The 26,397-nt window shown below is 40.3% G+C and overlaps 1 protein-coding gene across 10 annotated transcripts in view; it reads right to left on the bottom strand.

The window, feature by feature from the left end:
• Positions 1–26,397, bottom strand: part of osbpl8 (oxysterol binding protein-like 8) — a 121,924-nt gene that overhangs the window by 18,606 nt on the left and 76,921 nt on the right. For 9 of the 10 annotated variants that reach the window (XM_049566152.1, XM_049566154.1, XM_049566155.1 and 6 more), the window contains 5 exons: positions 6,470–6,543; positions 5,120–5,200; positions 2,793–2,894; positions 2,470–2,673; positions 569–653 (listed from right to left, as the gene is read on the bottom strand). In XM_049566152.1, coding sequence (XP_049422109.1) covers positions 569–653; positions 2,470–2,673; positions 2,793–2,894; positions 5,120–5,200; positions 6,470–6,543 — 546 coding nt within the window. Of the gene's footprint in view, positions 1–568; positions 654–2,469; positions 2,674–2,792; positions 2,895–5,119; positions 5,201–6,469; positions 6,544–23,079; positions 23,331–26,397 lie in introns of those variants that run through there. The other variant, XM_049566162.1, reaches the window with a different exon arrangement.

Here is a 26,397-nt window from a genome sequence, read left to right as displayed (position 1 = left end):
AATAAATGTTTTGACAGCATTTTAGGCGCTGGAGGCTCATCTCGCAACATCTTGCCATTCACAGAAACAAGAGCGAACTCTCAAAAGCTGATTCATGATTTGTAACAGTGTGACAGAGTCAGTTCTGTTTGTTTAACCCACATTAAAAAGAAAAAAGGAGGTTAACACTGTTAATCACTGTAAGCAGTGCTGTGTAGTGTATCTGTGTTGTGCAGTGGAGTTACAAATAACTGTGTGCATCATATCCAGGGGATAATTTCTAAACCACTCGTCCCTTGCAGACTTCAGAGAATAGGGTCCATGTACCAAAATATTAAAGTTTCCTTCCAACATAATACACTGGTTAAAAAAAACAACAACAAGAATTAGGATTAATAGCACTTCCACACATAATCAAATACTGCAAGTAAAAGCAGCTGTAATTTTGAACCAATACGAATATTACTTTATGTAGCTGATACCCCCATGATGCTGATTTGTTGCTTTATCTTTATCTCTCATTTTAAGCTGCTGCTGACAAGATTCAAAAGACAAAAAACTGTAGGTTGATTGACAGCTTGTCTCTTACCATCAGACTCAGAGGCAGCACGGAAGATGAGGTGGCTGCTGGGTAATGGCTGAGTGATGGAGCCAACTGCTTCTCCTTTAGGACCCTGATGACAACAAGAAATAAAGGAAGTAAACACATGTTACGCACAAGGTTCAGTGTTTAAGGTTCAGGTGGGTGTTGTTCTGAGTCAGTGTCTTGATTGCTCCACTTGTCATTTTAATCTCTGTCTCTTTTCATTTGAGGTGATTTATCAGTTCCTTTATCCTCGTTTCACCTGCAGTTTGTGTTTATTTTTCCAGTTCTTCATCACTTATGTGCAAACAGGAAATCTGGACTGTCTAGTATGTCATTATGCAAACAAGCTATGAGAGGGGACAGAAGCTGAATGAGTGAAGTGTTTACGTCCAACGTGAAGAGGACGATGGGGAAAATAGGAACACTATAATCTAAATCACACATCAACAATTATGATTCAAGCCTTTTTATAGCACAAACAAACAAGAAAACACTTGCAGTGTGAGGACAGTGATGAATACCAAATCACAGTTGGAGTGGATGTGTGGACAGGGCTGAAAACACAGGAACAAATGTAAAGTGTGCTCTGCTTAAAATGAAAATCGCTGGCTGGATGTATAATGTTCTGCATCTGCACTAAAGATGAGCTTTTAATTATACAGCTAACATAACAACTACTTGTTTTAACTGCAGGGGACAAAGGCTTTTGTTTTTAATGGAGGACATTTTTTATGTTTGTGTTAATTTTGTTCTGTTTGTCACTCGAGAGCAACAAAGGCTGCATTCAAATTCATCTGTCTGGAAACTTTGGCAGTATTCTCCCTCGCTAACAAAAAAGATAAAGATAAATTAGGTCATATATGGCAAATAAAAAGGAATAGTTGAACATACTGGGAAATACACTTATTTGCCTTTTTTTGCTGAGAGTTTGGTCAGAAGATTGACACCACTCTTATGTTTGTATGATAAATAGGAAGCTAGGCCCAGCAGCTGGTTAGCTTAGTCTGAAGGCTGGAAACAGGAGCAGACAGCTAGCCTGGCACAGTCCAAATGTAGCCAAATCCAAAGACAACACATTGTGGTTTTACAGGGAATTATGTGCAGGACTATTTCCTCTAGGAGGCGACAGCACCTGGCCAACTAATAATCTGGCCCATAACCCTTGTCTCTTTTGTTTTTTTAATACAGATGAAAGAAAATGAGATATAATGTTGAAGATACTCAGTCTGACAAGATACTAAATCAGAGTTTGGGTTGTTAGTAGTCTCAGTGTACCTGGGTTGAACACTAAATGGAAAATCGGGACAATTTTTATAAACCTGAATATAGCACTCCAGAATTAGGCCAAACAGTGTATGGTAGAGGAAGAGGCTACTAAGTTTTAAGTGTCTTTTTTTCCAGTGGTGGAAATTCTCCTTAATGTTACAATTTATTCTTAGGCAGGGCATTTTATCAGCAAGCCAAATTTCACTTACTGCTTGTTTCATTTTTTTTTGCATTTCCTATTCTATTTGATCCTTCACAAGCCCTTCATTTATTCACATTAGCAGCTTTGACTCTGTTCAGTGGCTGACACTTCTGTTCTGTGCGATTCATTTCTTTAAGATAGTTTCCATGACGTTTCTGTCTTATTTGAGTCAGAGTGTTTGCCCTGCGTGTTTTTATTTGTCCTCACTTTTTTGTTGATGTTTTCTAAACAGGTGAACAGATTTTTCTCTACTACTGTACTGAAAATCATCTGATTACAAAATTAAGTTGTGGAATACGTATTTGGTAGTCACAAAACTCCCTGATACATATAATTTCTCATTTCCCCCAATGTTCCCAGCCTGGAACAGCTCTCTAAATGCTCCATCTCACTCCATAATATTGGCTGCAAATTCTGTTTCTGTAAATATTCTGACCTTGACAGCCCAGATGGACTGCTCCAGCGGGTGGAAGAGCTTGAAGCAGAAGCCGTCCTTCTTGGAGGGCCTCTCGATGAGCTCGCAGGCGTTGAGCAGCACCGTTCCCACCCACTGGCCATTTTTGTGGGTTTTATAGATGAGCAGGACGCCTGGTTTCAGCACACACCACAGCTTGGTCCAACTCTTCAGAGTGCCACGGATCTGGATCAAATCCAGACAAATGTCATTTACTGTACTTTAATTCTAATAATTATTGTATATTTTACAATCAACACGTCAGCAGCAGGAAATATTGACTGCGTGGTGGAGGATGTTCCCACCTTTAGCCAGTCGGCCATGACGATGACAGAGGGATCAGTGATGGTGCTGAGCAGCTCCTTGGTCGCCCTCTTCTTCTCTTCCCTGTAGTTTTTCTTCTGCACCTGCAGGGAGCACAGAGAAACAGACATACTGAGAACATCAATTTACACAACTGTGATTATTAACATTCTACACTTGCCTTCACACTGAATAACATTAAGCAGATTTTTTTAAATAAGACTGGAATCACACTCCTCAGTGTTCCTGTTAAATGACAGCTGGTTCCCTCTAACTGTAGAGTGAGGTATCTGCTGCATTTAATTCCACTCTTTAAATACGTAAGGTATCCTGTCTATCCTGTGTTGTTGTGACATTGGTGCACAATATGAAAATCCAGTCTATTTAATATACAGTAGTTTATGCATATTGTCTAACAACAACAGTTGAGTGAAATGACAGTGGACAACAAGCATCAGTGATTATATGTTAAAACTCTTCATATGAGGCTATTTTAAAAGACTCATTATGCCTGCCTTTAGAGTAAGTGTCCAGATTGGGTCTATAAATTTCCCCCAAAATTTCCAAGGCAAGTTTATTTATTTCCAAAGTGGTTTAACTCAGGGATTAGGGAAATTTTTGCACAATTTTGAATCATTGTGGTTTTATTTAGCTTAGACAGAGCTGTTTATATCTACATAGGGAGCGAGTCCTCATCTACCATGATGGACATGTTTTTCCACAGTAGACCAGAACAGACACACCAAACACTGGCTCTAGACAGGGCCATTCTCATTTTCATGTTGCCCACCGTACTATGCAGCCACTCCACAATGAAAGTGTCAGAAAAACTGTTTTTTTTTTGTTTCTGTTTTTTTTTTAAACATGAAACTGCTTTATTTGGTGTTTTACTGGCTTAAATCACTGGGTTTGTTTGTTGTGGAGAGGGAGAGACCTCTGCAGATAATTGGCTTCCACTAAAACAGTGACCTTATTTTGGGATGGGGGTGGGGATACACATGAAAAAGCAATACTAGGTCTTACTGCGTGTTTTAGTTAAAAGCATGCCCAATTAATTGTAACTGTGCACTGCACTCATTCCCATCAAACTTGTTAACACCCTCTGCTAGTAGTTGTTAGATACAGTGGCTATTACTGTGTGGGATATAGCTTTATAGAGCATGCTAACTGAGAGGCTACAATTCATCTATTTCCATTCAGTTTCTAATTTAGTTGCTTAATAGTACTGTGACAAACCTACACACTGCGACTCTCTCGACTTGAAAAATTATTGTTTAAATTGGCTAACATTATATGTGTAATATATGGCACAATTCAAATTGGATCAAAAATTGTTTGTCTTTTGCTGTTGATTAGGACTGGGGCGACACATCAACGTCATTGACATCATCAATTACGTAAATACGTCGACACGAATTATTTGCGTCAACGCGTCAGTTCAAACAAAAAAATGGTGGCATGCAGCAGCAGCAGCAGTGCTGTGTTATTGTGCTTTGGTCTATTCAAGTGCTGGAAATTGTTATTTACGTGACAACGCCTGAACGCAACACAGGCTCCGCTCCATCGACTGTGTGCACAGTGCTGTACTGCAGGTTTGGGCCAGGCTCGGTTATAAATGTCTCAATTGGGTCGGGTTGGTCAGGAAAATGCAGGCCAAACTGCGCTCTAGTGTGCTCACCTGCGTCTGTGTGTGTGTGTGTGTGTGTGTGTGTGTGTGTGTGTGTGTGAGTGCGCGCACGTGTTCGCGTGTATTTGTGCGTGCATCGGGGCCGAGAATTGTAAACGTGCGACCATGTAGAGACATAAATGACATAAGGCTATTTAGTTTGATTAATAAAAGGACAAGGTACAGACCTGTTCTATAGGAAAGGTAACCTTAAATGACTTCTGTTGTGATCTGGTGCTATATAGAAAATAAAATGAAATAAAATTAACTTGACCTTCAAGGGGCGCGGGGCGCCCCCCTAATATAATGGTAGGGGAAACACTGATGTTTCAATAAATGTTAATGTTAATAAGAAATGTTTTGGTATTCATATTGTTTAAATTGCCTCATTAATCAAATAATGGAAAAATAACTGATAATCGAAAACATAATCGTTAAACTAATAGTTAGATTAGTCGATTAATCGAAAAAATGATCGTGAGCTTAATCGCTAGAAAAATAATCGTTTGGAACCGCCCTACTGTGTGTTGACTACCACATATGACCACCAGAAGAGGAGAGACTTCCCCTTCCTACTAAAGTTTCCACCTTGATTATTACCAGAATTTTGCAACCCTAGTCCAGATACACAAAATCTACTCTACAATGATGCAATTAACTTACCTTGAGGGACTCCTTCTTGGTGAGCTTTCCTCCAGATGCTGACACATCCTTGTCTGAGCCATTGTACAGCTTTGTTTCAGACTGTGAACACACAGAGGGGTTTACTAGCACAAAAAAACCTAGTTAATCTCTTAGGACATCTATATATTAAATATACATCTACTGGTGGTTCATCTGCCATGTTGAGCTGAGAAAAACAGATGGTCAACACTGCTCAAACATGCATGATGAGTAGAACCAAAGCTTTCCTGTGAGGATGTGTTTAAAAGTGTGTGCAATTTACTTAACAACCATCAGCTTGTTTCACTGCTGCACTCTGTTTATGCTGCGCTGAATAAAGTCATCTATTAAATGACTACATGTAACCTTGGCGACAAAGTGTTTGCTCTGAATGACAAATCCATTACGATAATTGATATAATCAGCTACAATGAGGATATTAAATTATATTAATTCGCTAAAATATTACTGTAGCAAAGAGCGGAAACTTCACCGAGAAACAGCATCTAGAAGTGATTGTTTTCCTTGCCTCTCAAGCTGTTTTGTTTCCCTGGCAGTCCAAACTTAGCTCAGTTAGCAGAATGAAGCCTATAAATGCCAGTGCAGGTATATATCTGCCAGCTCCTCTCACAAGCCAATTGGAGCGATTTAAAGTGTAGAGACAGACGGGGTGTGTGGGAATCCTAACGCAGGGCTACTTAGTGCCTTAAACAGCTACAGGCAGCATTAGACAAAGTACAAAATAACAAGCACCAAAGCTAAAAATTTTCTCTTTCAGCTCCCTATTCTCTTCCTTTGGTTGAGACTGCACTTATTGCTGTGAAGATAGCTGAAAACACCCAAGGCTCAATTCTGCTTTTCTATAGCTTTGTGAAGATGGTGGATGTTTGTGATCTCGTCTTGGATTTGGGATGAAATGTTTATCCTGTCATGTCCTCGTCATGTTTTTATAGTTTACAATATCAAAACAAATTTTTAATAGGATTCCTGTGTGATGAAAGCATCTCTGCTGTGATTCAGAAGGAGGCTCAGACACCCACGTCTGCACTGACAAACATATTTGATGTGGACCTCGACAGATAAACCAGACGGGCCTCCTCCACACTGAGCTCACTTGAAAGAAGGACTGAGTCTGAATTTTAGTTGATAAATGTTTGATGTGTACAGTTTAAATGACGTGTGAGTCATCCCAATGTGGGCTATCTCACGCCTGAGGCAAGACTGGGAAAGGAAACAAGACATGCAGTAATTCCCATATTCTCTGCTCTCATTACAAGACACGCACGCCAAAGCACCCAATCGTTCCTCCCCACCCATCACAGAGCAACTCAGAGGAGTAATTTTCCTTACCTTGCTCTTAGATATGGAATGTGAGTCTTCTTTCAAAGGCAGAGGCAATAGGTCCTCCTTCCCTCTCTCAAAACCTGGAACAAAAAAACACGACATCATGAAGACATGCTCAGGCCACCATCAATCTCCAGGTGACCTACAGTATCCCATTCCAGGAGACAACCTATGGCTGTAACTCAGGCAGACCCAGTGCTATGAGCAGGCCCAAGGGAGCCATCCCCAACCACCTGATGGTCTGGTATCTATACTGATATGTCTCAGGGGCTTCATTAGAAAGGCAGTGTATTTGCATCCTCGTGTGCAGTGGCTCTCACAGTCCCAAAGCCTTGAGGACAGGCTGAGGGTGCTTTAAGGATTATTACATCATTGTTCATTCAGTGTGCTTTTTCTACATAACTTTTCATCACATAAATAATCTGCATATTTACATTTAAGGCATGCTTTGAAGGATTTGACGCTTATTGTTTGTAAAAACAACACTTAAAGTTGGCCATTTCTCTTCGTTTCAACAGGATTGACACCCCTTTTCCACCAAATTAGATCTGGTTCTAGCGGCGGTTTCGTTCAGGGCTTAAACAGACCCATTATAATCAATGGCGTGTCATTAACAGAGGTTGTTGCACAACGCACAGCGGAAGTAGACAATAGTAGCAAGATGGCAGATTGTACTGCATACCTGCAAACAAGCATGAACCAACTATTAATAAAGAAAAGACGTAGCAGACTATTGTGTGAAAGACTCCTTCCTCTCTTTCAAACATGTCAAATATGACACACTTATGGAAAGCACTTGCGGTGCTATCTGTGTGGCCAAATGTAATCTCATTACATAATATCAGTCACGGGAGCACCCTGTCCTTCAAAGCAACTAGAAGCAAGCCACAGAATCTGGATAGCAACAAGCTGCCTCCTACTGCCAGTCCCTAATCTGAGCTGAGCAGTTAGATCAATTGGCTGGTAAAAGGAAGTTCCCTGCTTTAATCCATAGTTTAGCCAGGGCAATGTTGGTGTGGAGATCACTCGGAAAACAAAGAAAGGTCATATGGATGCTCAATTACCAACTGCTCCTGTGAAGTTGCTGAGGGGAATGTGTATTTCTACAAATATCAAACTAAGCAATAATGACTATGTGTATGAATGTACTTGATTTAGATCATAACAAACCTAAACAAAGAATGACTAGCTCCACCTTTAGCATTCCTAATCTTTATCCGTATGCCAGTTTATAACCTCAGCAACAGATTCCCCCCTGAGATCCCAGCAGTTGGTAACACCGGTGGTCAGAGAGCCTGTAAATATTTTATAGCCTCTCTCTCCTATCCACAGGCCATTAGTATTTAGGGAGGAAGCACTGCAGAGTTACCTTACCAAATTAGCTACTTGGAAAACAGTCACATCTTTTTTTGACTAGCTATTTGGTTCAATAAAACAGCTGTGTGTCTGTAGTTGAGGCAAAATCCTTTTTATGTATTCTTGCAGTGTACTACAATTTCCTGCAGACATCTTGGGTTTTAAATTCTTAAATGACTCAGAGAAAACCCACGTTCAAACTCCACGCTTGGATACTTTTAATAACAACCATGTGATGTTCAGTGCATTACTGGAGGAGCTGTTTGTATCATGTCCACTTTTCATTAACTTGCCTCTCATACCCTGCTTCTTCAATTTACAATAATGCTTTTCAACAACCATACAAACAAACATGTTTGCTGGCAGAGTGTTATGTGTCCATAGAGAATAATGATTGTGATGGCAGACAAACTCCAAACCAAAATGTACTTGGAAATAGAAGGTATAATAGAGACATTTCCTTTAACTCACTGCTATAGTAACCAGAAACTTATCACGGCTACTTTAGATGTCTCACCAGACCATCTGCGCCTACTTGACAAGCATCTCCATGCCAACATCAGCTGGAAAACAACTCAAGAGCAACTGAACCACTACAGCAACCCACAACAGGTTACAGAACTCAAAGTACCCTTTTCTACCATCTCAATGTATGGGGAAGAAACAGGATGATGAATAATTAAGTTAATTAATATATTATATAGTCAGTGTAGGTAAATGCATCTCCCTTTGTTCTGTTGTTGTTACAGAAAACATTTTTTAAGATCCCACATATCCTGAAAGCTTCTATTCTGTGGCCTGCTTCTTACTATGTCATGAGCTATACTTACATCACAGTAGCTAAAACAAGAATCATTTAACAACCATTGTCCAACATGTGTGTGTAAGAGAATTTTGGGTTACATAAATGATATCTAGTCAATATGACTGGGCAACATATCAATATTATATCTATATCATGATACGGGATTAGATATCGTCCTTGATATTGGACACTGTAAAAATCGAAGGTGTTGTGTTTTCCTAGTTTTAAAGGCCACACTACAATAAAGTGATGTAATTTTCTTACCAGACTGTTCTAGCTACTCTGTTATTTGCCTTTGTCCATTTAGTCACTATATCCACATCGCTGGTGATTATTTACCATCACATGTAGACAATCATTTATCATTGTGTCATGTTTTGTGAAACCTCAAAAAGTCAACCCTACAATACCATCAAAATATCAAGTTATTTGGTCAGAAGAATTGTGATACTTGATTGTCTTTATACATTGTGCAGCCCTAACAGTCAATATATAATCTGAGTGAGACCTGAAACAGAATCTCTTGCAGTCAAAGAATGTAAGTGAGTTAATAAACTCAGTAATTTGCATGCTTGTTAGCCCTGCCTTTTGCAATCAAGCACGACATGAATGTGGTCCACTGTGATGAAGTGTCCCATTTTGATTTGAGACACTTCAAGGTGCCACTTCTCCACTCCATTAAAACTTGTGCTCAGAGACCCAAATGATTTACCATGGCACAACGAACATATACGAAAAACAGCTCAAGGCAGCTTGTTAAACAAGTGACATAATGAAAATGAAAAAAATAAAGCTGAAAAATTACCTTCTAAAGCCGTTCCATTTTGGGTGGAAAAACACAAGTTCATTCCAACCTGAATATTACTATCTAAAGATGTCCAAGGACAATTATTTGCTATGCCATCATGACAATTAGTCATTTCAGGTGCCAGGACTTTCTTCCACTAAACCTTCCTTTCAATACTAGAAAACATTAGCTTTGAAAATTATCCACTCGGTAATGGGGTATCTTTCATGTATAATCTTAATCCCACAAGCCCACAAGAACCTTTCTGTTAAATTTTTGGATTATGCAAAATGTTAAGGACAATGGGCTTAGTGCTCAGTGCTTCAGAAAATTTTAAAAGTATTTCTTCTGCTAAGGACAGTTGCAGAGCAGGGAGGCAATCATTGTGTGGAACCACCAGGAGATTTAAAGCAGATTGGGTTTAAGTGGTTTGAATTTCACACAGAAGTGCTCAAGCATGCTATGATTTTTAAGGTAGGAATACACTTTCTTGTCTAAATGATTGATTTTTATTACACTATTTACAATGAAATGACTATGAATACTGTTAGTTGTTGAATTTGACACGAATTTGCCAGACACTTACCAAAACCGTGTTAAAGTAGACCAATATGATGCATAAAAATGTCATTACAGTCACCCTGGCCTTTGACCATAAAAAGCTATTCATTTCTTTGTTGAGTTCAAGTGGATGTTTGTGCCAAATCTTTAAGAGATTCCTTCACAGTGTTCTTGGAGATATTGCTGTTAACAAGAATGAGATGGATGCAAGGCCACAGTGATCTTGACATTTGATCTGTGACCTCTCAAATCTTATCAGTTCGTTCTCGAGTCCGACCTGATGTTTGTGCCAAATTTAAAGACATTTCCTCAAAGGGTCTTTCAGATATCGTCTTCACAACAATGGGACGGACGTGTGGGCGGACAACCTGAAAACATAATGCCTCTGGCCACAGCTATCGCCGTGCTGGAGGCATAAAACACAAAAACCAGAAGTATTCTACATAACTGCCCTAACAACTGGGCATATTTTACCTAAAAGGAAGGCTTTAAGGGATGACTCAGAGGACCAAAGATCAGCTGGGGCAATGATTTTTTGGTTTTTGTTAACCTGTCACAGAGATAATGGTGACACTGCTGACAGTTGCCACCAGGGCTAGCTAAGGTCAAAGTCCCAGACAGACCAGACAGAGACTTCTTGTTTCTGTCCCCATCTGCTTTATTTTGTGTCCTAGGAGAGATGAGGAGTGGATGTCTCTTTTTGCCCAGAGGTGTTAATGAATGCTTAATGTAATTTAAGGAACCTGGAAATTCAAGAGTGACATTTGATGCGAGGTTTTACATTTATGCCATTGACCTGCTACTCCTACCCACAATAAACTGAAATCTGAAGTTAGTTGTTGTTTTGTTGAAAAGCTGCAAAATGCATCATTTGAATGTAACACGCCTAGTTAGCATCCAGTCTATTCCAAACCTCTCACAGAAAACTACTTGGAAATGGCTCCAAAATGGAAAGCTTTCAAATATGTGAAAAGTGAAAATACCCCATATTTCAGATGAAAAAGAAAAAGGACTGAAGATCACTGAGAATTTCAACATAAAACGAGCCTGTACAAGATCGCTCAGTGAACATCCTTCGGGAGATTTCAATGGGAAAAAGCAAAAAACAAACAAACAAACAAAAAAACATACAATATGTTCAATATGTTTTAATTTTATCTCTTTTTTTTTTAGATTGTCTTTACAGTGCCCCTGTTTTTTGCCAGTACATCTTTTCAGAACATTTACTGTGCAAATCAGCTAAATCTAACCCTTTCCTTATGGGAACGACTGTGATGGAGTGTGTTTGTGTGTGTACAGCTGAACACTCACGCCCCACTGCAGACCCACTAGTCTGGCTTATAAAAACTGGAGCCGCAGTGCTTTCACTCTGCATCAAAGATCACGGACAGGAGAGAGAAAGAGACACAGAGAGGGTGAGGAGATGGAGAGAGGAAGAGCTGTACGCTGCTATAATGAATGTCTTTTCACAAAATGCTCTGTCTCACAAGATGAATACAATTGCCTAAAGCATTGTGCCAACATATGCCTTAAACTATGGACATAATAACAACAGTGAAAGGAGAAAAAATGATGACAAAAAGTCATTCAATTCAATCAAGTGGCATTAAATAAATGAGTGGCAATGACTATGTTGTTCCTAAACATATGAACACTGAATGTAATGCCAGGAATGGTCATTGTCTATTTATGCCTGTGGAGATAAAGGTTTGGCTGAGCCAGTACCTCTGCTGAGATAAACAAAGAAGACAAGTAAACACTGACATGATCATGGCACACAGTCAACCTCATCGGAAAACATCCCTTACAAACCACCATCTGCAGTCTTAACATTGCAGCATCTCAACTCTGAAATCATGTCATCTCACTCCAATCATGATTAATGCAACACTAGTCTGACTCAACAGATGTAGACGAGGCTGTAAACTAACCTTTAGCTGTTTTTTTTAACCCTCCGGAACAGCACCGGGTTTCAACACAAATTTTACATGGTTAACCAAAAGCGGAATTACACCGTCCGCATCCGTCATGTGATGCCACGGGGCCAAAAAAGGCTTTCTCTTAGACTTTGTGAAAGAGATGTCTGTAAACAAGTGGATAAACTATTTTGAGTATCATGACCCCCGCAAAATGACTTGTTTTGCTACAAGAATTGGAGCCATTTGGCCAACATTTTAAAAGTCTACAAAAAAGTCGCATGATTGTTACTATTTTATCCAGATTCGAGTTAGCAGAGTGCTAAATTGGAAGTTGGCTGGTCGGCTGCACTCGGCACGCTCAGCTGCTGTTTGTCTCTAGTGCGCTTCTATGGGCCCCACAATGCGGAAGGTCATGTTATACCTTGGAAATTCATAGATGTATAATAATATAATAATAACTAGATACCAGACACCAAGATGTCACCTATTCATTTTAATGGATTTTTTTGACACATACGCCAAAAGAGTTTCTAGCCTCTGGGTTCACTACTTCCAGCCAACTGAATATGTGCAGTGGTGTTTCTTACACTGGCTCTGCCCACGAGTTCTCACCAGACTCGAAGACATCACATTGTGATGACATCACAGGTTTTTAAACTGCTTTTCTTAGCTCAAGAAAAGTTACACAACTAGACAACATTCGTGGATCAAAAATATGTAACAGAAAAATGCACAAGGCGCCTTGTTTACTGTTCAAATTGTCTTGTCAACAGTTTACAGACATGTCTTTTATAATGGTGGTTTGTGGAGAAAATGCTTTTTGAGCCACAGGGCTTTTTTTTTTTTTTTTGCTGCAATTCCGCAAGAGGCCACTGGGAAAAAATGGAAACACAGCTGAGCAGCATCCCTGTGGGCCTGCAGTCTCACCACCAAACAATCAGAGATCTCCGCTTTCTGATAGTTTGGGGACACTACTTTCTAAAGTGTGTTTAACACACCGGAGAAAACGTCCGGCAACAAAGCAACGCCTCTTGCATTTTTGAAAAGGACACGCCCTCCCGGAAATGTGTGCTCCCCCTCTTCTCGTCCGTAAGGACACAAACACACAGAGAGTTTGAAAATGGATGCCGAGAGATTTAACTCCGTTTTATCAAACGTGTGCTCAGTCCACAAGATTGTGGAAATGAAGGACTTACAGCAACTTTGTTTAAAACTTTTAACGCAGTCGGACTATGTTTATGAGCGCAAGAGTTCAGCGAGCCACCGAAGGACCGCCCTGCGGATTTACTATTGGTTCTGCAACATAGGGATTTTTTTTTATCTCTGAAATTGTATCCGCTTATCTAAACACAAAATCAGGGAGAAAGACATCAGTCTTTAGATAAGCAAAGCGTCTAAAGACTGACTTGTGAGTCTAGTGGGCCTGATGCACCACAGAGCAACTTTCAAATGAATGAATGGGGGCCCGCCTCTGTTGCTGTATCCGGTTCATGTTATACATCCATGAGCTATAGAAGCTAGCATTCCCGCTTCTGTTCTGCTACTTGTATGTTACCATTTTCAAAATCCCTTTTGCTGCCGTAAGTAACATGTTTGCTTTGTTCTCGTGATGAATTGTTGTAATCTAAAATAAATAAAACAACGACTGTGTCTCGCAGGACTCTTGTGCCTGACGTTGATCGATTTTCTGACACGGCTAGTCAGATTTGATTTGCATTACTTTTTTATCTTGGCAGCAGCAAGTGACTTAAGTGACAGTGACTTAACAAATGTACTGATCCGTTCCACATTACACAAGGGTATATGATATTGTTGTAATAATGTTCTGCTAGAGCCACATACAGCTGGCAAACCGTTTGGGGCTTTAAAGGGTCCAGTGAGTTCCTCCAGACCTCTACTGGTGTTTTTTGTGGCATTTTCTTTGCATTTTAGTGACAATGCTCACATCCCCATGTGCAAATGTTCCACCACAACAAGTTACCCCTGATACTATTTTGCAAGGGCACTGCCACTACATTCTGGGCCGAAGGTTGGTCTAAAGAAATCCAGACACAGCATTTTTCCCCCATTGCAGTGTACCTTCAGACCTTTCTCTAGCACTGACATGTACAGTGCTGTGGAGGTGGGTCTGGCTACACAAGACAAAGTAAACACTGAAGTGATCACAGCTCACAGTCAGCTTCATCTGAAAACATCCCTTAACAAACCAATACCTGCAGTCATGACATTTTAGTCATTCAGCACCTCAACCTTGATATCATGTCATGTCAGTCATGATTAATGCAACACTTAAGATGCCTCTCCACCAAAAGGAGATTTTGTTTAAGCCACAAAACATTCCAAAACTACTTAATTGTGTTTCAAGAAGCTCAAAGGCAGTCCCCATGGAGGCGCCGCTGGTATCTAGGATTCTTACCACACCACAGATTGAACCAGGTTTACTGCCAAGTTTAGTCAAAGCTCATACTAGTGAAAAACTAGACTAATTCAAAGAAAGAAGTCATACAGCTGTGTATAACACTATGCTTAAACTTTAAACCATTATTCAAAAGCAATGTGCAACTCTTAATGATGTGACTATGTTTTTGCAAGAAATGTGAAGGCTACCATAGCAACAGGTGACCTGAGAACAAATGGAGAGAAAAGCTGTACAGTTCGAACACTCTTCAGAATACATCAATTGCAGGGAGCAAATAGCCTTAGGGAAACTTGCCATGGAAACAGTGTGTCCCCTTTTTTGGCTCAGACATTATGAAAATTGAATAATGGCTTGTCCATCGAAGAATAAAAGAGATACAAATGGGAACATTTCAATGATACAGGTTTTCTCATTTTAGATGTCTATTTGATTAGTAGTCTTTCAAACTCATTTATTTAATGTAAAACACTATGAGTACAATTGTGTGCTACAGATATGTAAGGGATAATGTATAATGAGCCGGTGAATACTGGGAAAATAACTCCCGACGGGGGAGGTTCTATTCCCCCGAAGGGAGTTGTTTTCCCAGTATTCACCAGCTCATTATACATTATCCCACTTATTACACAGCTAATTATCAGTTAAATAAATAATCTGAGACAGAATATTGATGAATTATACAATTTTTATTGATTTATAAATTAAATCGGGAGGAGAGAAAAAAAAAACTGCCGGGAACGGCTGAATCTGCGCTACAATAGCTACAGGGAATCAAGAGAAAATGAAACGCAACCTCCCTAGCAACACTGGGCTACATAGCAACGGTCATTACACAGTAATATCAGACCTCTGAATGCCGCGACTGACCAATCAGAATACAGCATTTAATAGAGCCGTGTAATAATTACAGATATTTGTTGTGGAGACACTGGCACAGGAATATATCAGTTCACTTAACTTGCAAACTCAAGTTAACACCTAAAAGCAGTCCTCCTTTATTCTTGCACTGGATGACCTGCTTGGCTGACACAGTTTAACTATTTTGCTGCTCACACTGAATGTAGGATATGAGAGTACTGCACCAAAATAGCAAGTTCAAAGCAGAATAGTTTCCCCAATTTTAAATGGAACCATCTGTTCCAAATGTCATATATTTGACTGTGGCCTCTGCAGGGAAGCATGGCATTATGGTAGCCCGGAGTCTCAACATATCTCACGTAATGTAGAGGCATACGTCAACATTGGTGAAGGTAAATAAAATACAAGTGCACCAGAAAACTGTGGCCGCTGCTTTAACCTCTTCCATTCTGCGAGGACGCAGGCGTTCCCCGCAAACATTACTGTCACTTGGAGGCTGTAGCACGCTACAGCTAGAGTGATGATACTGGTATTAATTGTTTGTTGTAAATTGGCTGCTGTTTTTTTGTTTGCAATTTTGTGTCACATTTTTGGTGCTATGTTTTTATTCTATTGTTCTTTTAGCTGATACTTTTTATGCTGCTGTCTTAGCCAGGATTTCCTTGCAAAAGAGATTTTTTTTAATTTCAATGATAATATTCCTCATAAAATAAAGATCAAAGCAAACTAGAGGATCTAAAGAATCAAATGGTAGTGGCCATGCCATACAAGCTTGTCAGGAAAGGGGTCAAATAATGCTCCAAAGTTAGGCTAAAATTTGGTGAGGGAAAAACTGGCATGACCATTTTCCAAGGGGTCCCTGGACCTCTCACCTCAACATGTCTGAATGAAAATGGGTTCTATGGGTACCCATGAGGTTCCCCTTTATGGAAATCCCCACAAACTAGAGATCTCAGGCATTCAAATAATGTATGGCTTTTATAGTTATATTGACAATAAGGGGTTTCTAAGCCGTTCCACACCAGAGATGCTCATCATCCCATCGCCAAAAATGCAATTCTTACAGAATTTTTTTATTAAATCACACCACATGGCTTGTTCTATAATGTTCCTCAAGATCCTGGTATTTTAACAATTCTCCAGTGATAAAAAGAATGCTTATATTTAGCACAAAATCTGTGTAACAAATGGTATCAAACCAAATATTGCTGAAACAACTTATAAACATAATTGAGCATGGGAATGGAAGGTGCCTGAACAAAACACAAAGTTCAGTACAGATTTATGATTAGAAAAACTTGACACACAGCGCTGAGCTCAATCAAATTAATCTTTAGGTTCCCAGCTTTTGGATGATGTACATCACCTCTATGGGGCATATATTGTTGAGCTGCTATCCTCCTAAACATCCCCTGCTGCACTAAAAAAGACAAAAATGGGTCTATGATAGGGATGGAGTAGAAGAGGTTAAAACTACATCTTAACAAAAATTGTGCGTGATCAGCATACAATCAATTTTTCAACAATCTATCCAAAAGAAAATACATGCAGTAGTGTTACAAGTCAAGATAAGGTTGAGTTTGACAAAGACTATATTTTAGTCTCCTTCCTTTGGATACAGCTATATAACTTTCTACGGCGAGGGTAAAGGAAAAGGGGTACTTAAGCCACTTCACATTGTACTTCCATAAAGATGGGAGTCTTCTGATAGACTGATTTTTCAAAAAGAATGCTGTATAAGATGGTCAAAGCGAACTTAAGCCTGGGTCAAGCTCCAAAAATGCTGGATCCTACACTGTGACTTCCCATAATGCAACCCAGAGTCATCTTCCATTAACCCAACCTGTTAACTGTCTTCAGAAAGCTCCTCCAGAGCCACAGAAAACATTATACAATGGTTTTCACGATTAAACAGTACTCTGTGAAATCAATAAAGTGATTGTCATAGGTAAATCTGTGAAATTTCCCTTTAAAAGAAAGCTTTGATTAACATAAAATACTTTAACATTGCCTTTAGGTCCATCTTATCCAACTTAAAGCACACTTTTGTTCTTTGTCACTGTAGTGCACCAGTTCTTCTTGGTAATCAAAATCTTATTTCACATAGACTCCACTGAATGTTCTAACAAGCAGTATGCCAAGTCATGTTGACCTCAAGACTAGCCAGGATTCCATCTTATTATCGACCACAAGGGTAGAGCTTTTTCCACTCTCTTATTAGCTTTATAAAGGGCCCGTTTTCAAACTCCAAATCAATTTCCCTTGCATTTAGTCCCTGGCTACAGAGGAAGCAACAGTAAACAACATGTCGGAAAGTGCTCTGTCTACATGAAAGGTTGCATCCACTCAACATTAGGCAGTAATTGCACATATGAACAATAAAATGGGATAATACTTTGGGATTAAGTGTATTTGTGGGACACCACCAGAGATTGTAGGGGTATCAAAAATTCAAACCAACACAACTGAGCCCAGGCCTGTCCCTGCCCTGAATCATTTTAATTCCCAGGCCTTATTCCTGGTCCTCAAACCTGTTTCTTACGCAGCCTGTCAGTGTACTGCACAAATAAACATAACCACAACTGAGATGAAGTGGCCATAGCCACATTAAAAGGGTTCTTTTCTATCTGCACACAGGGAGGTTGACGTGACAGAAGACATTATCTCGTGGAAGGGGTGATATTTCAAACAGGATGCGTCCGGATGAGAAAGGGGACATCAGGCAGGTTGCATTACCATAGCTGCTGTTTTGTTTTGGTGATCTAAATATAGTCCACCGGGGCTGAGTTCATGTGCACTGTCAGATTCTGGCCTGTTCCTTGGACTTGGTATGGACTGCAGGCAGTGACCTAGTGTCCCATCTTTTGATATTTAAAATAGGGCTTAGGAGAGACACACTGTAGCATTTTGCTTAGAAAAGGATACCAGGAAAAAACAAGTACTTTCTTCAAAGATATTTTTTGGGGCATTTTTAAGCCTTTAATTGATAGGACAGATGAGTGTGAAGGGGGGAGAGAGAGGGAGTGACATGCAGCAAAGGGCCACAGGCTGGAGTCGAACCCGGGCCGCTGCGGCATCAGCCTTGTACATGGGGCACCTGCTCTACCACTAAGCCACTGACGCCCCAAGTACTTTCTAATATAATAAACTTTAGGAATCAGTACTCTTTGAATGAGAATTTTCTTTTACACACCAAAAGATAGTGAGGTGCAGAATTATTTCTGGCACAGTTAGTGGTTTGGTAGTGTACCTTGATACTCTTTTGTAACTGCCAAAGAGTCACAGTAGTGGTTTCCATCAGCTGCACCTAACACTGATGCAGGACATATTCTGTGTTAGTACTATTTGATCTCAGTGCTGCATTCAACATTGCAGACCACCATATCTTTGTTGAGAGGCTCAGGTGGTGAGTGGGTATATGGATCTGGATCTGGATCAGCCTTGGATTGGTTTTCCTCTTACTTTTCAAGAGTGGAGTTTTTCTGTCATTGTTCACAACTATGCTAATCAGCTGAACATCTGTCTTTTGGCATCCCCCAAGGTTCTGTCCTGGGGCCCTTTCAGGAGATGTAATTTTAAAGCTACTTCCCATCATTGCTATGCAAAACTGTCAGTTCTACATAATGGCCCCAACTCTAAACAAAACATGGATGGCAGATCATTTTCTAAAGCTAAATGCTGACTAAATAAAAGGGCTTGTTGGTCGTTCCTTGTTCTGGGCATCAAACAAAGGGAGACTGTCTTTGGATTTAAGATCTGTGGACCCTGTGGAAACCTTTAAAAAGCAGTCTTGCAAACCTACACAGCGAAGGGCAGTAATAGCCAGATATTTGGCATTTCTGCTTGAAAAAAAAAATGCTTAAGTGATTGATCAATTACCAAAATAGTTTTGGATTAATTTCATGATGATTCATTAATCAACTAATTATAGCCGCTCCAACACCGAGTATTAAAAGCTGTCACTTAACAAAAGCTGGCAAATGCTTGCTCATATTTTTAGACATGTTGTTAAACATTATATACTGCAACTTTTGACTTGGGTTGCCACTAACGTATCGTTTTTGTTGTCAGATAATCTGCACATTTTTTCCTCAATCAATTGATTGATCATTTAGTTGATAAAAAGACAGAAACAATCTGCATGGCCTAACAATTTCTGATGGGGATGTCTTCAAATTGCCTTTGTTTTGTCTGACAGCCTATAACTAAACACATTCAGTTTAATATAATGTAAGACAAAGTAGGGAAGTAAGTTCTGACATTTGAGAAGTTGAAACCATCAAATCAATCATCAAATGATTGGCACGTCTGCTTTAGTAATAACATAAACTATAAAACCTTGATGAAATAAGTTGCCCATTAATGTTCTATTGTGAAATAATACTTGTTTTGGCTCTGGTGGGATTTGCAAAAAAACATTTACATTTCTCAAAGAAGGGTTGTGAAAAGAGTTTGGATATTGGTACAGATTCTCGCTGTGGGCATTGTATCTGCTCTACTAATGAAAAATTGATGATATCCAGCCCCAATCATAACAGGAAATGAAATGGCTAAAGACAATTAGCTGACAGGCAAGCATGACCACAAAGCTTTTGACACCACACATACTGCCAGCATACAAACAAATACTCATCAATAATCCATTCAAGGCCAAGGAAACAATGTGGATATAATAAAAACAGGAGGATAAAGATAAAAAAGTATGAAAAGGTAAAACCAAATAATGAGTAAGGGCAACCCGCCTGCACCAGCTGCCTACTGCAGTTTCTCTTAAATCTGGTGCCTGTTAGCAGAGCCTCTGAAATAAGGATGACTGGAGCCGAGGCTGTGAGCAGACTGTGAGAAAAACACTATGACTCAGACAATGTCTCGCAGCTTAAGTTATTTGTATAGCCGGATGAAGTGCTAGTTTAATGGAGAAAGAAGTGGGCTTATGGCCAAAAGGTCACCAGTGTGAATCCTCAGACACAAAAAGGTCAGAGGAGAGAACAACAATGACAAGCAATCTCCCCTCCCTTCGCAACTGCTGTTAGGATGCCCTTAGGCAAGGCACTTATCCGACTGAGCTGCTCAATGGCAAGCAGTACAGGGCTGAGGTTGTACTAGGTCACATAAGTCCGAATTACTGCATGAAAGTGTGGTAGTGCTTGTGTGCAGTCAGCCTTTCCTGGATTAATAACGGTTAAAAACAGTCAGGTGGAACAGAACATCCACTCTCTCAAAGCTCCAGGGGCTGCCAGCTGTCTGCCTCCAGGTTTGTGTCCTTTTCAACAGGACAAACAAAGGGAAGATCACAGAGGAAGCAGTTTACAAATGAACACTAAACTGATTTAATCCTAAATGTTCTGAGGGATTTGGTGCACTTCTAAAAACGAAAGGATTATCATTCACTCAAATGGAGGTATCACTGAAACCTGAGTAAAAACAAGCCAGCTGAGCTGCAGCCTGAGCCTTCCCCATTCATCAGTCTGCAGCGGCTTGTTTAAACTACAAAAGCCCAGAAATGCTTATCTGTGCTGTTCTTTAAATGTAGAGAACAGAGAGAGGAGAGAGAGTCCTTGAAGTAAGGAGTCACAAACAAATACCTCACAACTATGACAAAGCAAAATTCTTCAAAGAAATGTGTATGTACTTTTCGATGTGGTAGATATAGCTTGTTTTTTTTTAATTCATAGAACTTAAAACTTAACTCATATTGCTGTTAAATGTGTTGTTGCTTGAGATTATTTACATTGGTATGACCTTAAACAAATCACCATGTCCTTTTTACTTAAAGTTGAATTGAAAACAAAATGAATTTTTGCTAAAGAATCAGTTCATACATCCTTGGACTTTTGTACCTATCCAGCCAAACATGTATATTGCAAAAATAAAGAAAAATAAAGAGTTTTATTGCTTTGTCTGCCTTGGTTGTTCCCTCTACATTAATGTTCTCCAGCTGGAAACATCTGTGTTGGTTCATGTCAGTAATTTAATTTGATTGGTGCAATATTTTTGTGGGTAGGCACTAAAAACAGTTAATATCAGTTTATCTTCCACAGACACACAGACAGTTATCCAGCTGCAAGGCGGTGATGTTAGCCGTTGCTTGGCATCCTATTTTCTTCTCTTAACACTCCATACATTTCTCCATGTTGTGAGTGTCATCATCATGTAACGCAGAATGCTAAGGCTACAAGACTACCTGCTGCAGGTTTTGACAGTGCGATCATATGGGGAACCATTAAAGAAAGAACGCTTATGCTAGGCTATACACCCAACTTTCTATAATGTGTGACTTCAGCTGCCGACGCCTCAGCAGATGTTGAAATAACAAGAATGAAAAGCGTGAATCAGTGCTAAAATTACCTGGGCTAGCTTGTTTCCACTTTCAATATAGAAGTTAGCCTGAGGACCCTGACACAGGTCAATGGCGGACAATCAATAAGCATCTGTTGTCCTAGTTTCTGCAGTGTGTCCCACAGTGTTGGCACTACAGGTCGGCCCTTGTTGGCTTTTTTTTTTTCATGCCAATTCAGCATGTTATTGTACATAAGCATCAGAGATGGTGGAGTGCATAGGTGAATGAATTCACTCTGATTGGCAGTTCAGCTTAGCGCATGACAGTCGACCTAAGTCAAGAGGACATGAGATCGAAACAAACTCGCTTTATGGGTAAGACTATTTTTTGCCATTAAACTCTTTAGCAGAAACTATTCAAAATGGTTTGTGCTGCTGTTTGCTTGTGCACATATACCATTTGTTCAACATCAGTTTGTGTCCTAACTGGCTATCTAGCATCTTAAATTAGTTCTGTCGGTCTTTCCCGGTTTCCCGTTGAGAATGACAAATAGACACTACCGCCGCCTGCCTCTATATCCTCTCAAGCTGGTGCATGTGTTAGTTTGTTGTTGGCTGCAGTTTTTGCAGTGTATTGAAATGCAACTATTTGGCCAAGACACAGGCGACAAAAGGCAACACAACAGTCGGCCTTTATCGCCACTAGCTCTTTGGTGTCGGTTTGGTAAGCTTCCCGGCTCACACTGTCAGAGTGGAAAACAAACTAAACAGCACCCAAATGTTGGATGTTGTAGCGGACCAGACGTCTTAAATCATAGCTTATTGAAAAAGTAGGCTAAACATCTTATATCTGCATCTGTAGGACATACGATTATGAAGTGCTCCCTTCAGTAGCGCACCCCACAAGTTGACGGAGCATCTCCTAGCAATGCAAGCCCTCAGATGTCATTCACCAGCTGCCATGACAAACTCCCACCCAGAGGCTTAAAACTCAGACGCAGTTTCCACAAATACGTCCAAAACAATCTCCTCTTTTGAAAAGTGGTAAATTATGTACAAATGCTGCAGTGTCATTATAGTTTCTTATACAAGAAGTGAGGAGAATTTAAACAAAAGTTTCATTTTGAATGATTATTTTGCAGTTACTTCCACTTGTGTTTAGCAGTAAGAAATGACTGCATTGTATTTCTAAGTATAGAATACACACAGGAAGATGACGTTGACCCTCGACTGTGATCGTGCTGGTACTGTATTTAAGTGTGCATTCTTCTTGGTTCCTTTCTCTCTGCCAACATGAACAATGTGCTTTTTGTTGCGGAAACTTGAGCACAACCTCAAAACACAGAATGGGTCTACTCTCAAAACCAAAGACACAAATCAGTCTAAACAAGCTTGCAGTATATTGTCCTGAACTCTGTTCACTCACATCTAATGCAAGCTACTGACAGTCAACAATGCATCTTAAGAAAACTTAGAGGCCTCAGTAAAGACACACCTTCACAGCTTATTAGTCCAAACACATTTTACATCCACTACTACAAAGATACTAGTTAATCACAAGGTAACACTACAGGATCTTCTAATGCAACACTTCCCAGTAAGGAGCTCCAAACCACACCATCATACACCCACCTGGCAGCGAGATGGGTGACAGCTCGTTATAGCCCCCAAAGGAGGCGTTGCGGATGAGTTTACGTCCGTCCGGGTGTGGAGGTCGAAGCGATGCTGAACCGCCGCATGTGGAGAAACGGCGGCGACTCAACAGGCCCTCCTCCTTCATCATTGGGCCGGCGGGAGCTCCCTCGGTGTGTGGGAGGGAGTGAGGGAGGGGTGGGGGAGTGCTACAAAAACTCAAGGGTAGAAGGTCGAGAGGGGTCGGGAAACAGTCCAATCCGTCCCGCGCAGCTAGTGAGCCAAGCGAATAAACCAACCAATACACACACACAAACACACACACAGACACATACACAAACACACACACACACACACACAGAGTAGCTCAGACACTGAACAAGTGCAGTATGCTGCTTTCCTCTACGCTTCCTTCAGCAGACTGCTCCCTTCCTCCCTCACACACACGCTCTCTCTCTGCTCTGTGAGTGTGTTTGAAAGCAGCAGCCTGTAAGTACTTAATAACGAATAAGCTGAGCCCCTCCTACTCTGTCTCCTCTGGATGGGTAGGAGAGCTGCATGTTAGCTTGAAAATAACTCTTATGTTCCACATCTCATCTTTCTTTTCTGCTCACTCTCTCTACATTATGAATTCAGGGTTTTAGATGCTTGCCTTTCACCCTTATCTCAATGGATAAATCATACTTGATATACTTGACGTATGTGAGTGATGTAAAAAATACAGGGAGGATTGGGCTACTGAGTGTCTTTGTTCTTTTTTCATGTATTAAACATAACTATGCCACTTCTCAAGGTCTAAACAGATTTATGTGAGCCACAGACAGCAGATAAATAAATGCAGCAGACAGAGGCATAAGCTCACGCTGCTCCTGATACTCCTCCCTTCTTGCTATTTGCTAACACAGCCAGGTAGCAGCAAATGTGGCTGTTGAGCAGACTGCTCAAGCAGCAGCACGGGTGGTGCCGGCTAGGATGGTAACAGCAGAGATACTGGGAGCAGACAAACTGAGCTGACAAATAAAATTTGGATCCAGCTGCCCGCCAACTTTCGGAACTGATGCTGCCAGTTCCGGGGAAATGCTGGTTCACGTGAGAAACGGAGGGCAACTAACTTGCTCTTAATTATGCTTATCAAATCAGACCACCTTATTTTTTGCCTAAACGAGGTTGCTTGTCTATTGTGTGGTTTTGTCATCTTGTGTTCTGTTTTACTGCGAAACTGAAATTATTTTGCTTAGCCTCACCAGCTATATCAATATTACTTGCCAAAAAGCTGCAGAAACGAAACTTTTAGATTCCCAATATGCGACTGGTTGATCAAAATAATGCCTATTTGGAAATTTGCAGTGTTCTGAGCTGCTGGCTTTGTGAGACCCAGTGTTGCCAACTTGATGACTTTCTTGCTAGATTTAGCAACTGAAGAGTTGGCAACACCAGTTCGACCAGCCACTCAACACAACACTACAAAGGCACATGTCGACATTGTTTTGTAATTATCCTCACTGTCAGCCAAAAATATTAACGCTCACCGTTAGTACAAATAATGATGATGAGGTAGGGGATGCTCTATAGCTAGTCACTAAAACTAATTTGAAAGCAGACTAAGCTATTGCTAATGAGGTGTTTGGTGCCTCTGTTCGGCAAAAAGCTAACAGGTGAGCTACAGATAATTATATGTGGTAGTAACAGTAGTATCTAACACATAAAACCCCAGATTTCTGTGGCAAAGAAATCAGAATTTTGTATTTGAAAAGAAAAGAAAAAGAAAAAGAGTGCCCAATGGCGGCCCTGGTTAGCTCAATCTGTGGACAGTTATGGCTGTTAGGTCCTTTAAGCAGTCGTGTCTAGAGATTTTGCTTTTGGTTCCTCATAATGGAACCATCCACATGAGGCCCCCCATCCCCATTTGTTATTTAAGGGCATTTTTGTGTCCTCCTGCTATGCTGATGGCTGTGGTATTTTAAAATCATCCAATCGCCGCAGTATGCTTAATGTTCTGAAATTCACTCATTGTTTGCGACGCCATCTCTCAGGTAATGCTAAACCAGAGGAATGAAAAATGAAAAAATGGAATTGGCACCATAAGAAAAAAAAAGTTTGACTTCCATGGTATAAAATTATCCAGATCTTTTACATCGTTGGGCCCACAGACAAAGTGCACCAGAGCCTTCTGGCAACTTAGCAGCTAACTTCCTGTTTAGCCCTATGCTAACTTGAATGGGGATAAAATGATTAAATCATACAGCTCTTAAAGTCTTCACAAATGTTATCAGACAAAATTGTCAAATCCCAATATTGAAACTTATCATACTGCTGGGGTTGTGCATTTACAAAATGTATCCACTGCTTTAGAGACATCTCTTTCACGATTTAAGTTTATGAGAAAAGACTTTTTGAACCTTGAAGTTGTAATTCCGATCTACTGTGTCAAATTAGCATCAAAGCCCGGCACTGTTTCTGGGGCTTGACTCATACAGTCATTTCCCAGGCTGATGTTGTGTGGGTTTAACTCAGTCAGTCACATGCAATACATACTGGTACATGTAGGCACTGTGATATAAGCTCTGTACAGAGGAACACTGATTGTTCCATCAATATAAGGCTCTTCAGAGGTTGTGTTAATGGCCTACTTAGACCACAAGTTGTCTGTGAGTATCCACATTAATAGCTGTGAGATGTTCCTTTAAGACGGTGTATGTACATGCCCCCCCTCTTTCTCATCACACTGTTCTCTTGTGTTCATCACTCAGGCAATACATCTTGGAAACTGCGACTGCTATGTATCAGACTGTGCAAAAACACACACACAAACACGCACACCAGCATATACAAATACTGAACACAAGCTCTGTTGAGGACAGAAGGAAGGACTTGATCACACCAGTGCTCAGTTGACCCTATATATCACCCAGACATAAACCAATTACTTTCAACCGCAGGCTACTTATCAGGCCAACAAATAGCTGCAGGAAAGCTGCTCAATCAAAATATAAGTTCAACCCAGAATATATGTCTTCATATTATATACTGAATATTCATTATAGTGTCAGAATGAAAAGGCTCCAGTGTGGCGATGATTTCTGAATGCTGCGTCAATGCGTGTGCTTCTCAGCGCTGAAACCGAATGCTTTGTCTGTGACCGAGCAGGTGACACTGACTGTAAATTGCTTTGTTGGCAGACATCTATGACGCACTTGGGACACTGTTTCCTAGAAATGTTATCTCAGTGGCACAAAGCCAGCTGTATTTTCAGGAATACAAGTGGCTTAGACGACATGAAAAGCTACTATACTGAAACGGAGCTTCTTTGCATACAAT

The sequence above is a fragment of the Epinephelus fuscoguttatus genome, linkage group LG22 (genome assembly GCF_011397635.1).
Source record: "Epinephelus fuscoguttatus linkage group LG22, E.fuscoguttatus.final_Chr_v1".
Lineage (NCBI taxonomy): Eukaryota > Metazoa > Chordata > Actinopteri > Perciformes > Serranidae > Epinephelus > Epinephelus fuscoguttatus.
This window is presented reverse-complemented; position numbering and strand designations above follow the sequence as displayed.